The sequence below is a fragment of the Sciurus carolinensis genome, chromosome 1, assembly GCF_902686445.1.
Source record: "Sciurus carolinensis chromosome 1, mSciCar1.2, whole genome shotgun sequence".
Lineage (NCBI taxonomy): Eukaryota > Metazoa > Chordata > Mammalia > Rodentia > Sciuridae > Sciurus > Sciurus carolinensis.
Window position 1 is genome coordinate 130,275,239 of NC_062213.1, and position 13,378 is coordinate 130,288,616.

The window sequence follows — 13,378 nt, forward strand, 5'->3', positions numbered from 1 at the left end:
TACCCTATGTAAATTTATGAATACACAAATGGTATGCCTTTACGCCATGTACAGACAGAGAAACAACATGTATCCCATTTGTTTACAATAATAAAAAAAAAAAAAGAAAACAATTTCAAATTCACTTTGTTTACTGTAGACATCTTTCTTCATTTAGCACCGTTCACACACTGTCTAAACACAATATTTGAATGAATGGACAATGTCTTATTGTCATATAGAGACACATGTGTATAATTTTTTTTTTTTTGGCAGGTGAATTGCATGTTTATATAATTCACTAATTACATACTAAGACTGATTTGTTGGTCATGGAAAATGAAAAGACAGTGAAGGTATAAATCATGATGTGGAAAAAGAAAAAAAAAAAAAAAAGGTCACCAGAATTAAGCATAGAGGCTGTATAGCTCAAGCTTAGGAATGCTTCCCTAAATTAATTCTCCAGGCAGATCATGGTGGTGTAAGGGGAGAGAACCAGAGTCACTAACGAAGCATGGGAATTAATATGTGTTTTTGGAAGCAGACAGACACGGTATGCATGTTTGTTTGTTTGTTTTCAGTATTAGGGATAGAATCCAAGGCCCTGGATGTGTTGGGTAAGTGCTCTACTACCTATGCCTCCAGTCCTAGTTCACTCATTTTTGAAATTAAGACCAGGAGGCAAAAATGTCACCAAATAACACTGATATTCAAGGCAAGAAGAGAGAAACATACGGAGGAAACAGAAGGAAAGGGAGATGGCATTCTCCTTCCCCTCTGATACTAACAACTCAAGCCTCCTCTATCTTGAGAAGTCTTCTGCAGATTTACCATGTCCTTTCAGATTATAATCCTTCTTCTTTCATCTTTTGCCAACCATATGAACAGATCAGTTAACATTTGCTTATTGTTATGGTTAGGATATGAGGTGTTTCCCCCCAAAGCTCATGTTAGACAATGTAGGAATGTTCAGAGGTGAAAATGATTACATTATGAGAGCCATAACCTAACCAGTGGATCAATCCATTTGGTGAATTAATAGTTTGAAAGGACTACTGTACTGAGTGGTAACTGTAGGCAGGTAACTGTGACTGGAGGAAGTAGGTCATTGAGAGTGTGCCTTTGGGGTTTATATTTTGTTCCTAGCACCTAGATCTCTATTTCCTGGTTGAACTTTCCTCTACCATGCCCTTCTGCCATGATGTTTTGTCTCACCTTAGGTTCAGAGCAAAGGGAGCTGGCTGACCATGGACTGAATCTCTGAAACAATAAGCCAAAATAAACTTTTTCTCTTTTAAGTTGATCTCATTAGGTATTTTGATCACAGCAATGAAAAGTCAGCTAACACAAGTCTAGTATCTCACCACTTATCTACTATAGCAGTCTTGCCTTTTCACGCCTGTCATTATGGAAACTATAGGTCAATCCACTACAATCACTTATTTCCCAGAACCACTGTCTTTTATCAGTCCTTATCCTTATTCAGAGGACAACTACCTCTTCCTCAGAAAGGTAGTTACCACTTGTTTCTTGAACTTCAAACCCACTTTAGATTCCTTGACTGTGTTCTAGTTATATACATTCCTCTCTGATTCACTCTGTGTAGTGAAGTACTCATGTTTTGAAGTTAAGTCTGAGCCTATGTCCTAGTTTTGACAAGCTTGGAAAAGGTGCTTGTCTTTTCAGACTCTCTTCCTTTAGTAAGTGGAATGAACTTGGAGACACAAATGAAATAAACCACCACACACTGTCAAAAAAAAAAAAAAAAAAAAAGTCTGTTTCCAACCCTCCTTTTCTACTTTCTCTGTATTTTTAAGACATCCTTGGTCTGTATACAGTAGTTTCACAAGATTCTGTTTCATCTTGACTCTGAACATTCTCTACCTAGCCATTTCACCCATCCCAATACTGAATCCAAGATCTAGGTCTCTGGTTTTCCTTCCATTTTTCAACCACTTGCTGGTGTACCATTTAACTGTATGATCTATCTGAATATTAAACTGAACAGGAAGAATCTCAATACTTGTAGAAGACCAGTACCTTCCCAGTCATCTACCTTTAATATCTTGAAGTTATGTTTGAGTCCTCTCCCACTGCTAAACCTTGTACAATTTAGAGCTGTAATGTCTCTCTCATCGTTTTTCTCCCTTTTCCTTTTCATTGTAATTGCTTCAGTTCATCACCTCATTGTTTCTGTTTAACTAGGTGGTTACTAGTAGTGGCTTTGAGAAAATGAAAAGCTCTGGAACCACTGAGAGCAGATGAGCAACTCCAGATATATGAAAGGTGAGTTGATGACAGTCTGAGGTGAAGCACAAAGGATAGGTGTATTTATCTGTTTTGATTTTTAAAAGATGAATAAACACAGGCAGGCAGGGAGGGAGGAGTCAATGAAAGTCAAGGACTGACAGCTTCCAAACTAATCTCATTTAGTCACTCCTTCTCTTTCAGATTTTTTTTTTGTAAATCTGTGCTGTTAGGTTTTTAATGATGGGTAAAATCTGACAACCAGCACCTAAAAATCTTCAAGTCGAGTGAAGTAGGCAAACATTAATTAAGAATCACATGATTAAATAGGAAACAGAAAAATTGCTAGGAAGAAAAATATGGTGTTCTGAGAGCCTCTTTATAGAGACAGTGGATCTAGTCAGGGAAATAGGAAGTTTCCTTAAGTTCTGAATGATGAAGGGAACTAATGAAGGGAAGAAGGTGAAAGAACATTCTGACTTCATGTCCTGTTCTGGGAGAGTATGATGAGAAAATTACGAAAGATCAGAGTGGCAGGAATGAGGAGGACAAGGCAGGGAGGTGTAAGATGAGGTTGAAAAATAAGGAGAGTGTAGGCCAAGTAAGGTCATGTAGGCCAAATAAGAGGTTTTACTTTAAGAGTAATTGAAAGTCTTTGAAGGCTGGTGCAATGTGAAAGAGAAGATCAGTTTTGACGCCAGATCTTTATAAGACTGATCTTTCCAATGTGTAAGTTTTATGATTCTTTTAAAAATAAATGTTTAGATGTTGATAGACCTTTATTTTATTCATTTATTTATATGTGGTGCTGAGAATCAAACTCAGTGCCTCTCACAAACTAGGCAAGTGCTCTAGCTGAGGTACAACCCCAGACCCCAAGTATTATGATGTTACTTGCTCAAATTTAAATGATTTTCATTCCCCCTGAATTAAGTTTACCTGCTACTAAAATTTTTTTTCTCATAATAGACCCAACCTTTCTTTCTAGTTACCTTTTACTCTTGACTATTATCTTTTTGCTTTTTTTTTTTTTTTGTGCTATTAAGTACTTCCTAGGATGCTCTCATCTGTTCATTTCTACTTCTTGACATCTTGGTTTTTGAACCTATAACAGGCCACTTCTATAAAATCTTTTTATGATCTGAACTGAGATTTGAAGACCCAAAGGAGTTTGTGCTTTTTTGGCATTTAACACACTCAATTTTTTATTGTAATACTTGTGAACAGGTCAGTCTCCTCCTTTACACAACCTCCAGGTGGCTACAAAGTCTACGAGGACAGAGGATTTGTGTAACCTCTGCAACCCTTACAGGGTCTAAGATAGTCTAACTCAAAGTGGTGCTCAAAAGATATTTGTTGGATAATTTTTTTAGCCCAATTTCTAAATACTTAAAAAAATTTCCATCATTGTGTAGATGGCTGCTTCTACACTGATTTCTAGTTATGATGCTATAGCAAAGTGTCAATTTCCTATTTTCAGGTATATATGGGTTCTTCTCACACTGGTTTTCATGCAGGATATTAAAGACAAAAAATGTATAAATAAATTCTTCGGAAGAAAAACTAGGGTTTCAAGTAATGTATCTATCTATCCTTTAGCCGGATAGGACTAACTCAGAAAAGAAACTCAGGTTACTTTAGAGTACCTGGTTCAAAAATGTTCTATCAGTGAACACTTGGCATCAATTAGAGGGGAAAAAAAAATAATTATAGTTTTTTTTTTTTTTTTTTGGTAGTGCTGGGGATCAAACCCTAGCCTCATATAGGCTAGGCAAGTGCTCTACCACTCAGTGTAGAGCCCTGATTCTCGTTATTTTAAAGAATTCCTTAAATGAGATTTATAAAAAGAAATGAGATATTCTCACATATAATAACTTTCTAGGTTTCCCTATACATTGATGATGTTTATATAATTCCAGACAAAAACGTAGAGAATAAATTGAAAGGGGGAGAACGGTCCACAGTTATAGTGGGAATTCTGTAAGCAAAATGGAGTTTTAAGACACATTTTAACCTTTTTTAAAAAATCAAACTTCATTTAATTTTGTTCTTTATCACCTTTAGTAAATGCTGAAGTAACACAACATTCCACTATTTTCTTTAGCATTCAGAGAACGTTCTCATCTTAGATACTGACAAAAATGTCATTTCAACTAAAGTCTTCAGGAGAGACTAAAGGAATCTTGGGATGTTCCTCCCACTTACTTAAAAGTGCACTATGTACACTTTCCACAGAAAGAGTGAGTAGCCATATCATTTAAATGTATTTCTTTCTTTCTTTTTTTCTTTTTTTTTTTTTGGTCAAGCTTATGAAGAAACCTAACAAAGTAACGAAGTATAATATTTGGGCAGTGTCACCATGGATTTCTATCAGCAAAATTAAATTGTTTCCTATGCTAAAAATACCCATTTTAATGAACTCTTCTAGTAACTTTTGAGGTAGTGCATCAGAACTATTTCTTAGCTGGGTGTGATTATGAATACCTGGGAGGCTACTTGGTAGGCTGAAGCAAGAGGATCACTAGAATTCAGGAGTTTGAGGCCAGCCTGGGCTACACAGTGAGACCTCTGTCTCATTAAAAAAAAAAAAAAAAAAAAAAAAAAAAAAAAAAAAGAGAGGGGGGAGGGAGAGAGAAAGAGAGAGAAAGAGAGAGAGAGAGAGAGAGAGAGAGAGAGAGAGAGAGAGAGAGAGAGGTTTCTTACTTATAACATCTTAGAGTTGAATTTGACTTAATCTGGATTTAATCCAATCCCCTCACACTGCCGATGTAAAATATGATACCCAATGAGGCTACATAATTTATGCAAGGATTTAATCCAATCCCTCACACTGCCAATGTAAAATATGATACCCAATGAGGCTACATAATTTGTGCAAGGCTACACTGCTTGTTACAGATAAAAACAGGATATTATCCAGAATGAGTGTGAATTTCAGGGTTTTAAGAGGTCCATATTACAAGCTGACGGCTGTCTCTGGGGTAAGGAAATTACATTTCCTAAAAACTTACTGTTTAATAAAAAAATTAACTATATAAATTAAAATTGCCATTAATTTTATAATAGGCACAAAGCTAAAGTCCCAAAATTTAAAAAATTAACAGGCATGTAGTGCTACTAAGGACTTCTAAGAGAAACAAACAAAGAAAACAAGAATATACCCTGAAGAGGAATGTCATTATGGGTTTTCTAGTTCAGAACTATTATCTAGAAAACCAAGATAAAAACTTTGATTAAAAAGACTATGAAAGCCAAATAAAATAAAATGTTTTTCTTATAACAGATGGCTTATGCCCTGATTATGTTTGCATTTAATGCATTAAGATTACCTATTAATAAGGAAGCAGGGATGCTTTCCATTGATATTTCTAATTCAAAGGAACAAGTTCTTTGTAAATCACTTTGTAGTGATATATTACATGTACGTTTATTTAAGGGGCTGGGTAGTAGTGACTTTAAAACTTTATATCTAAATCCTGTTTGTAACAAGTTTATAGAGCAGTTTTGTAGAGGAGTGTTGGAAAAAACTTTTCATAACTGCTGCTATGTGGCAATTCTCTTAGAATAATAGATCTAGTGCCCCCCCCCCAATGCTGTAAATTTTCAGTGGAATGAACTGAGGGAGGGGTCCACACATAATAATTATAACATTCTTACAGTATAGAACATAGAGACTGGGGGTAAACAGTAACTTTAAGCTTTATGCTTTATGCTTCCTAGCTTCTGGGGAGCTCAAACATAAAGATGGCAGTTTACATAGGTCTAGGCACTAGCCTCTGAAATTGAGGTCATCATTGGTGAGGGCCAACTGCTGTTAGCTGCTGTCATTACTACTGCTGCTGCTGCTTTGAATGGAGAAAATAGAGAGCACATCTTTTGTAACATTTTTTTCCTCTGGTGGTACAGAGGATGGAACCTGATTCCTTGAACATTGGCAACTTTTAATATGGATCAAGGCCCAAGGGAACTTTCAGTTACTTATAAATTAAAATGAAATGAATAACATTATAAATTTTCCAGAGATATAGGGGAAAAAAATCACTGAAGATAGACTTTGATTAAAAATTAAAACTACTATTTCTTTGGGAAGCATATGAGTCCTACCTACAAAGTGCTGTTGGTTGAGGGTAAAGATATTTCAGTTTTTAAAAAAAAAATATTTTTCTTATATAAACTCTCAGCAGTTAGTATGGAGGGGTATAGAAATATATAAGCAAGCAAACAAAAAAGGTATTTTTTGGATACTGTGGAATCCAAAGGAAATATCACTAGGTACTACTGAGACAGGTCTTAAATTCAAAATATGAGCTGAGGCATGGCAGCACACGCCTGTAATCTCAGTGACTCGGGAAGCTGAGATTAGCAAGGCCCTAAGCAATTTAGCAACACCCTGTCTGTCTCGAAATAAAAAATAAAAAGGGCTAAGGACGTGGTTAAGTGGCTAAGCAGCTCTGGGTTCAATGCCCGGTACCAAAATTAATCAATCAATCAATCCAACACTATGACTTTTTTCTTTTTTTGGCTCAAAGGTCCTCATTTTACATGTTACTGAAATTTCTAGAAAATAACAAATTGATGTTACAAGTCCATGAGGTCTAAAATCAATTAGAATAGGAATATTTATGTTTTGGAAAAAGGGTATATATATAAACCCCTAAAATCACTAGTGGGTATGAGTTAAGAGGAGATGACTTTTACATTTCAATCTCTGGAAGACAGTTTGGTAGTCCCTCCAAATGTTAAACATAAGCTGAGCATGGTGACACACGCCCTGTAATCCTAGTGACTGGGGAGGCTGAAGTAGAAGAATCTAAAGTTCAAGGCCACCCTGGGCAATTTCATGAGATGGTGTCTCAAAATGAAAAATAAAAAGGGTTAGGGATGTAGTTTAGTGATAAAGCACCACTGGGTTCCATCCCTAGTATGGTGTGTATGTGTATGCGTGTGTTTAAATGTAGAGTTACCATATGATCCAACAATTTCACACCAAGAAAAATACTTACATAATCTGAAAATGTGGTCACAGAAAAAATCTGAACACGAATGTTTTAGCACCATTATCCATAACTGCCCCAAAGTGAAAACAACCTGAATGACCATCAACTGATGAGTGGGTAAACAAATGTGGTATATCCATACAATGGAATATTATTTGGTCATAAAAAGAGAAGAAGTACTATTATATGTTACACTATGAACAAAAGCCCTAGAAACATGTTCAGTGAAAGAAGCCAAGCACAAAAGGGCATGGATTATAGGATTCCATTTATATAAAAGGTTCAGAATAGGAAAGTCCACAGAGAAAAAGAGTGGTAAGTGGTTGTCAGAGGATGGGAGAAAGGGAAACTGGAACTCACCTGATACAAAGATTCTTTTTGATAGAAATGTTCTGTTATTAGATAGCATTAGCTGCATAACACAACAGATTTACTAAAAACCAGTTAGTGAACTATATACAATAAAATGGTGACTTTTATTTTAATAAAATTTAATTATAAAATTCCATAATTATATGGAAACATAAAACATAATATCAACTATCTTTTAGTATGATCTCAAATACCAAGAACTAAATTTGGAATATTAAGAGAAAGACTTAGGACTCCTAAGAACCAAAACATTTCTAAGGAACCATCTCTGTTTTTTCATGGTATGTTCACAAATTTTTATGAGGAAATTAGTGATGGGCAGCCTTTAAAAAAACAGCCTGCTGAAGTAAAAAGCCTTAGTCACATCTTTCCATTCATGCCTGGTAGCCCTAGGGAAGGGACTCTCCAGAGTATCTATCTGTATGATGGTTACCGAAAGTGGCTGTCCGTGTCCAGTGATGGCTTTTGTTTAGTGATCATGGTCAAGTTGAGTTTGTTTAAATACCATTTCCCAGGACTTACAAGCTACTCCCTGAACGACAGGAATACTCAAAGCTTTTAGAGGGAATAAACTATTGCACGGTCTATGCCTAGGAAGCAGGCCACAGTTCACTGGAAACAGCCAGTTCAGATAAATAAAATGAAAGCGGACATTTTTGGAGATAGTCTTGAAAGCTTTCCATTAGACAGCATCAAGGGCATAAAAGTAGGAAGAGCGTGTATCCATATTAGACCACTACAAGTCACTTTATCCTCTATCTTCACTAGTAATAAAAAATAAGTATTCATCTCTTTCATCAGATAATTTAAGTACCCCACAGAACCCAACACATCTCTCTCTTCCTGGCCACCCATATCAGAATCAAAAGTAGTAGTCTATTTATAAAGTTCCATATTAAATTTAAGTGAAAAAGTTACATTTTAATTACAAGTCCTCTTGAAGAAACTTTAATCTGGCACATGGGCTACACATACAGGTACTTGGGCAAGTCAATCTGCTTCTTGATGGCTTCTCTTTGGTTTTGGTCTAGATCTTTCTTTCCCTAGATTTCTCGGCTTTAGATCAGCATTGGCAATCCCCTCTTGTGTTAAAGGCTCAAGAATAGTGACAGAGATCAAAGAAGACTGAGGAAGACTAAAAGCAAAGGGAAGAAGGAAAGGAGAGATGAGGGGAGGTAGTATAAATTCTTCTAAAAATAATTTGTCAAAATCTCAAAAGATCCCAAATACTATGACCACAAGGAAAAGTGATTCTTCACTCTGGTTTCCTCTACTGTGGGTAGAATGGTAATTATAAGGAATATGAAAAAGAATATATGATACAGTATGGCACTGCATCATAAAATGCATTTTAGTGTAATTTGTTATTGAATTTTTCTAATTTGGTATACAGTACTTCAAAATATACATTAACAGGTTGTACACAGTGTACAGGTACTTAAGTATTTACAGAAGATGATATACATACACACACACACACACACACACACACACACACATACATTTTAATTAAAAGTCATACACCTAAGACTGTGAAAGGAGCCTGATATCTTATTAAGGCATATTTATTTGGTAAAACCAGATTCAAGCTTGTATTATTTCAACATTTAGGCCTTGTCCAGGAATAAAACCTGATATAAGAGTAAAGTCTGATAAAGTTTAACTCAACAAAATTAATTGGTTCTTAATAAAAACAGGGCCAATCATTTGATTATTACAGACATTCTACTATGTATAATGAATTCTTGAAATCTTTAATTATAACATTTATTGAACAAAAATGAGGGAACCAAAGCGAAAGTTATCCCTTCATTGTAAAATAAATGTATACTGCTCAAACTCTGTTTAAATGGTGTATGCACTCCTGGCTACTAGGTAGGGAATATATAGTATGAACATCAATAAATGTTGCAATCACAATAACCATTAATGTCCCACATAATAAGAAATGTAAATGAAGTGGGAATGAATAATTATGTATTTTCATATATGAATGCATTTCACTGAGCATTTAATGATCAGTTGTACACATACTCTATTTGATCAGATTTCTTTCTGAGATTATACTCGTATAACATTTCCAAATTTTAGTCCCATAATTGTAATTTATTCTGATAAATTACATGTGGCCCAAATTTTTAAAAAGTTTATTATATCCCAGTGTCCCATATAGAGGAGCAGCAAAGTCGCTGCTCAATTAAAGTGTTTATAGGTGTACTATATATGGGATACTGAGGTATAATGGTTTTAATGTTAATACATCTGTGAAAGCATAGTCGAAGTTAGCAGGAAAAGATGATTTGCTATAGAAATACCTTATTTACTCTGAAGAAAATTCAGGAGCCAGATTTTTCTGTTGCTTTGGACGATCATATTTTGGTCCAAATGTTGATCCCTGGCCCTCCACTAATAAGAGTTAGTCTAGAACCATCACAGCAACATACTAATTACATAGCGTCTATACATGTATCCTTTTCTAAGTGGTTTATATGAATTTTGAAAACAGCTTTCATGAATTAAAAAATATTAGTAATCAAACTTTGCAACATGCATACACAAAGAACAATACTATTGTTATAATAGTACTTATTATGTAAAATAATTATTTATTCCTCTTCAGTGACCTACAACTACCAGTCTTTTTCTTAGCTACAAAGACTTAATGAGAACTTTGTTTTTTAATATGAATTCCAAAAACGCCTACAAATTATGATCAAAAGTATTCCAATGGAAATTTGAAAGCAGATATGAAAGTTTTCTAAATCATAATTTTTTTTTAAAAAAGATACTTTCTTGTATGTCTATAGTCAGTCTCAGTGGCAATAAGCTGGAAGGCTGAAAAGAGTTAATGCTGTATAAATATGTGTGCATGTCTCTTTAGGTGTTTAAAGTTTCCATGTTTTTCACCATAAGGGTTTTTATCCAATGCTGGCCTCATGCCTGCTTTTTCTTTTCCCAATGACAAATGTCACCTTCTCTAAAAAGTTACTTTTACTGGGGGGTGTAGGCAGAGTAGTTGGTTATCATGTGTGAGGTCCTGGGTTTAATTCCCATCATGACAAAAAAAAAAAAAGTAATTGTTAACTGTACATGGAAGGAAAGAAGGGTGAAAATAGAAATTATACATTTTAATTTTATCCCTAACCAGTATAGTAATATCCACCATAAAAGGGTAATAAAAGGACAAAGTTGTGGATGAAAAGAGTTATCAGTTGACCCACAGGTTCCCTGGGGGACAGAAATATGAAGAGCTAAAAGGGACTTTATGAAAAAAGAAGAAATAAGAAATAAAACATATGTGAGGAGATAGATATCTTAGAAGCTGATGATCAAAGAAAAAAGAGATTCAGTTGGAATCTGAAGATACAAAATGTGCAAACACAGAATGGAAAGGAATTTTAAGGAGGGCCTGTGGCAAGAGAATTATGAGTAAAGAAATTTTTAAAAGCAAAAATCTAGGAAGTACCATCTGATTTGGTATCTATATTGATCAAAGATTTAAAAAGGAGTCAAAAGGGCCTAAAGTAGAAAGAATTTTAGTAGTCCAGGGATTAAAAGGATCAATGACTAGGAAAAAGGAGGTCAGATCTAGCTATAGGGGTTAGGGCATATTAATGAAAGAGAAAGTGAATGACAAAATAGTGTTTACTAATACAACTTCAATATGTATTACACACGTTAAACAAGTAATACACCTAAGATGTGTACAGTTTGTTTCTTGAATTCAATGGAGTTGCTATTTTTTATGGGTCACTGACCTTTGAAATAAGAGGTTCCCTATATTACATTCAAAATTAGGGAAGTCAAATAGTGCATAAAAGGACCAGCAAAGCCTTTAATAGTTTGTGCCACATGGTACCTCTATTAAAATCAAACATTAGAGGTTTGTTTTTATGCAGAATAATTATATGACAATTTAATGTTGGCTTTTATTATTTCATTTTCCATACTTTTTTTGTTCCTTGTTATACATTTTGGAGAAGTGGCAATAATTTAGTATAAAAAACATGTAGGATCTATCATGTCCTTAGTAAGCAGCTGTTCATGAAGATAATACTTCCAGTCACTAGATTAGGAAGCAAGATTCTGAGATTACTGCTGGGCCTAAGCCTCTAACTTGTCAACCAAAAGTTACTTCCTCTTAAGTATAATGAATTGCAGAAGTACAGTTACAACAGCTGTCTATGAGGGTTTATTAGCAGGCATATGATACGGCGGGTAAGCAGAGATACTGGGATTTTTCTCTGCCAGTGACCAAAATATTTACACATTTCATAAAGCAGAAAGAACTTTCTAAAAAATTAATAAGATCTGTTTCACAAATTACCAATTCAACTGGAACACTGAATTGTAGAAATGACAAAAGATTTGTTCTTATGGTTGATAAAAAATTTATATCAGGGCATTCAAGTAAAGTTATTTTCTGTGTTCTGATTTAATGAATCATGTGAGTTGTATCTGGTTGGGTGACACAGATTCTGGCTCACTGAAGCCTACTCTAATGCTTCCCAGCAAAGCCTTTCTTGGGACAGTGAAGCCAGAATAACATGTCAGACTGAAGTAATATCAAAGAAAGAGAAAGCAGGGCTGGAAATGCTATGAGGTTGACTCATAACACTTCTTGACCTGTGAATGTCCAGTAAGTTTTTGATGTCCTATGGGCTTTGATGACCTAACAAGCACCAGGCAGCAACAGTAATGCGGTAATGAATGGTCCTCAAAAGATTTTTGCAATTCAAGCTGAAAAACACTACACTTATTAGATGGTTTTAACTCTATTGAAAAACAGTCTTAGAAACCACAAGTGGCTTCCTAAAAGGTGAATGAGTATTAAATGTTTTATATATGCTTGTGTAGTAAGCATCTATTTTGTTTTCTTTGTTAGATTTTAAAGTATACATTAATTTGGAAAACAAAAAACTTTTCTGATGCTATTAAAGGTAAAATATGTTGAAAAAAATGAAATAGCATTAGATTAAAATACAGATGTAAATATTAATAAAAAAGAAAAAATACAGATGTAAAATAATGACACTCATTCAGTACTGACAAAAAAGATTATTGAAAATGAAACTAAAGAGCTAATCTGTATTCATCCCACATGGGTATTTTTTCTTTCAAAAGATAACAGTATTTGTGAAGAACAGAGTACTCAGAAGAAAAGACAAAAAATATAGAGAATGATTATAGCTTATCAAAATATGGTATATCACTTTACATGAAAACTATTTTATCATATATGAAAGAAAAGACACAGAATAGACATAACATTTTTCCAAAGCAGTTTACAAAATCACTAAAATCTTTGTTTTTCACTAATCAAAATTCTTAATTAGTACTCAGTTAAAATCTGAAAGAGTACTTACAATGACAGCAAAACCACAGCAATTAAAGTCCACTCCACAGGTTTGTGTATTATATTTCTATTTGTTAATCTGAAAGATAGTAAGATAAAATTTGCCCAAATATTTTTATACTTCAATTAGTAAACCTTCTATTTCTGGATAAAATCAGACTTCTTATGTGTCAAAGAAATACTTTTTTCAGCATCTGATAATAAAGATCTCAAATGGAAGTGTTCTAGCCCACTTTTACACATTAATAAAAACAGTACTATTAGACAAGGTGGGAATACAAGAACAATGATAGGAACTAAATTGCATAGTTTATTAAGGTAAACACACCCTGTAACAACACCTTCTGTGCTTTCCCTTAATAAAATATTTTATTAAAGCTAACAAGATAAGTAATTTCTGATTTAAAAATTTTAAGGTTTTGACAAT

The 13,378-nt window shown here is 34.3% G+C and overlaps 1 protein-coding gene across 6 annotated transcripts in view; it reads right to left on the reverse strand.

Annotated features, from left to right (window-relative positions):
• Positions 1–13,378, reverse strand: part of Rpap2 (RNA polymerase II associated protein 2) — a 119,350-nt gene that overhangs the window by 55,453 nt on the left and 50,519 nt on the right. For all 6 annotated transcript variants that reach the window (XR_007104013.1, XM_047518474.1, XM_047518461.1 and 3 more), the window contains one exon: positions 12,962–13,030. Coding sequence is in view for 5 of the 6 variants with exons in the window: in XM_047518474.1 (XP_047374430.1) it covers positions 12,962–13,030 (69 nt within the window). In the remaining variant the exon portion in view is untranslated. The remainder of the gene's footprint in view (positions 1–12,961; positions 13,031–13,378) is intronic.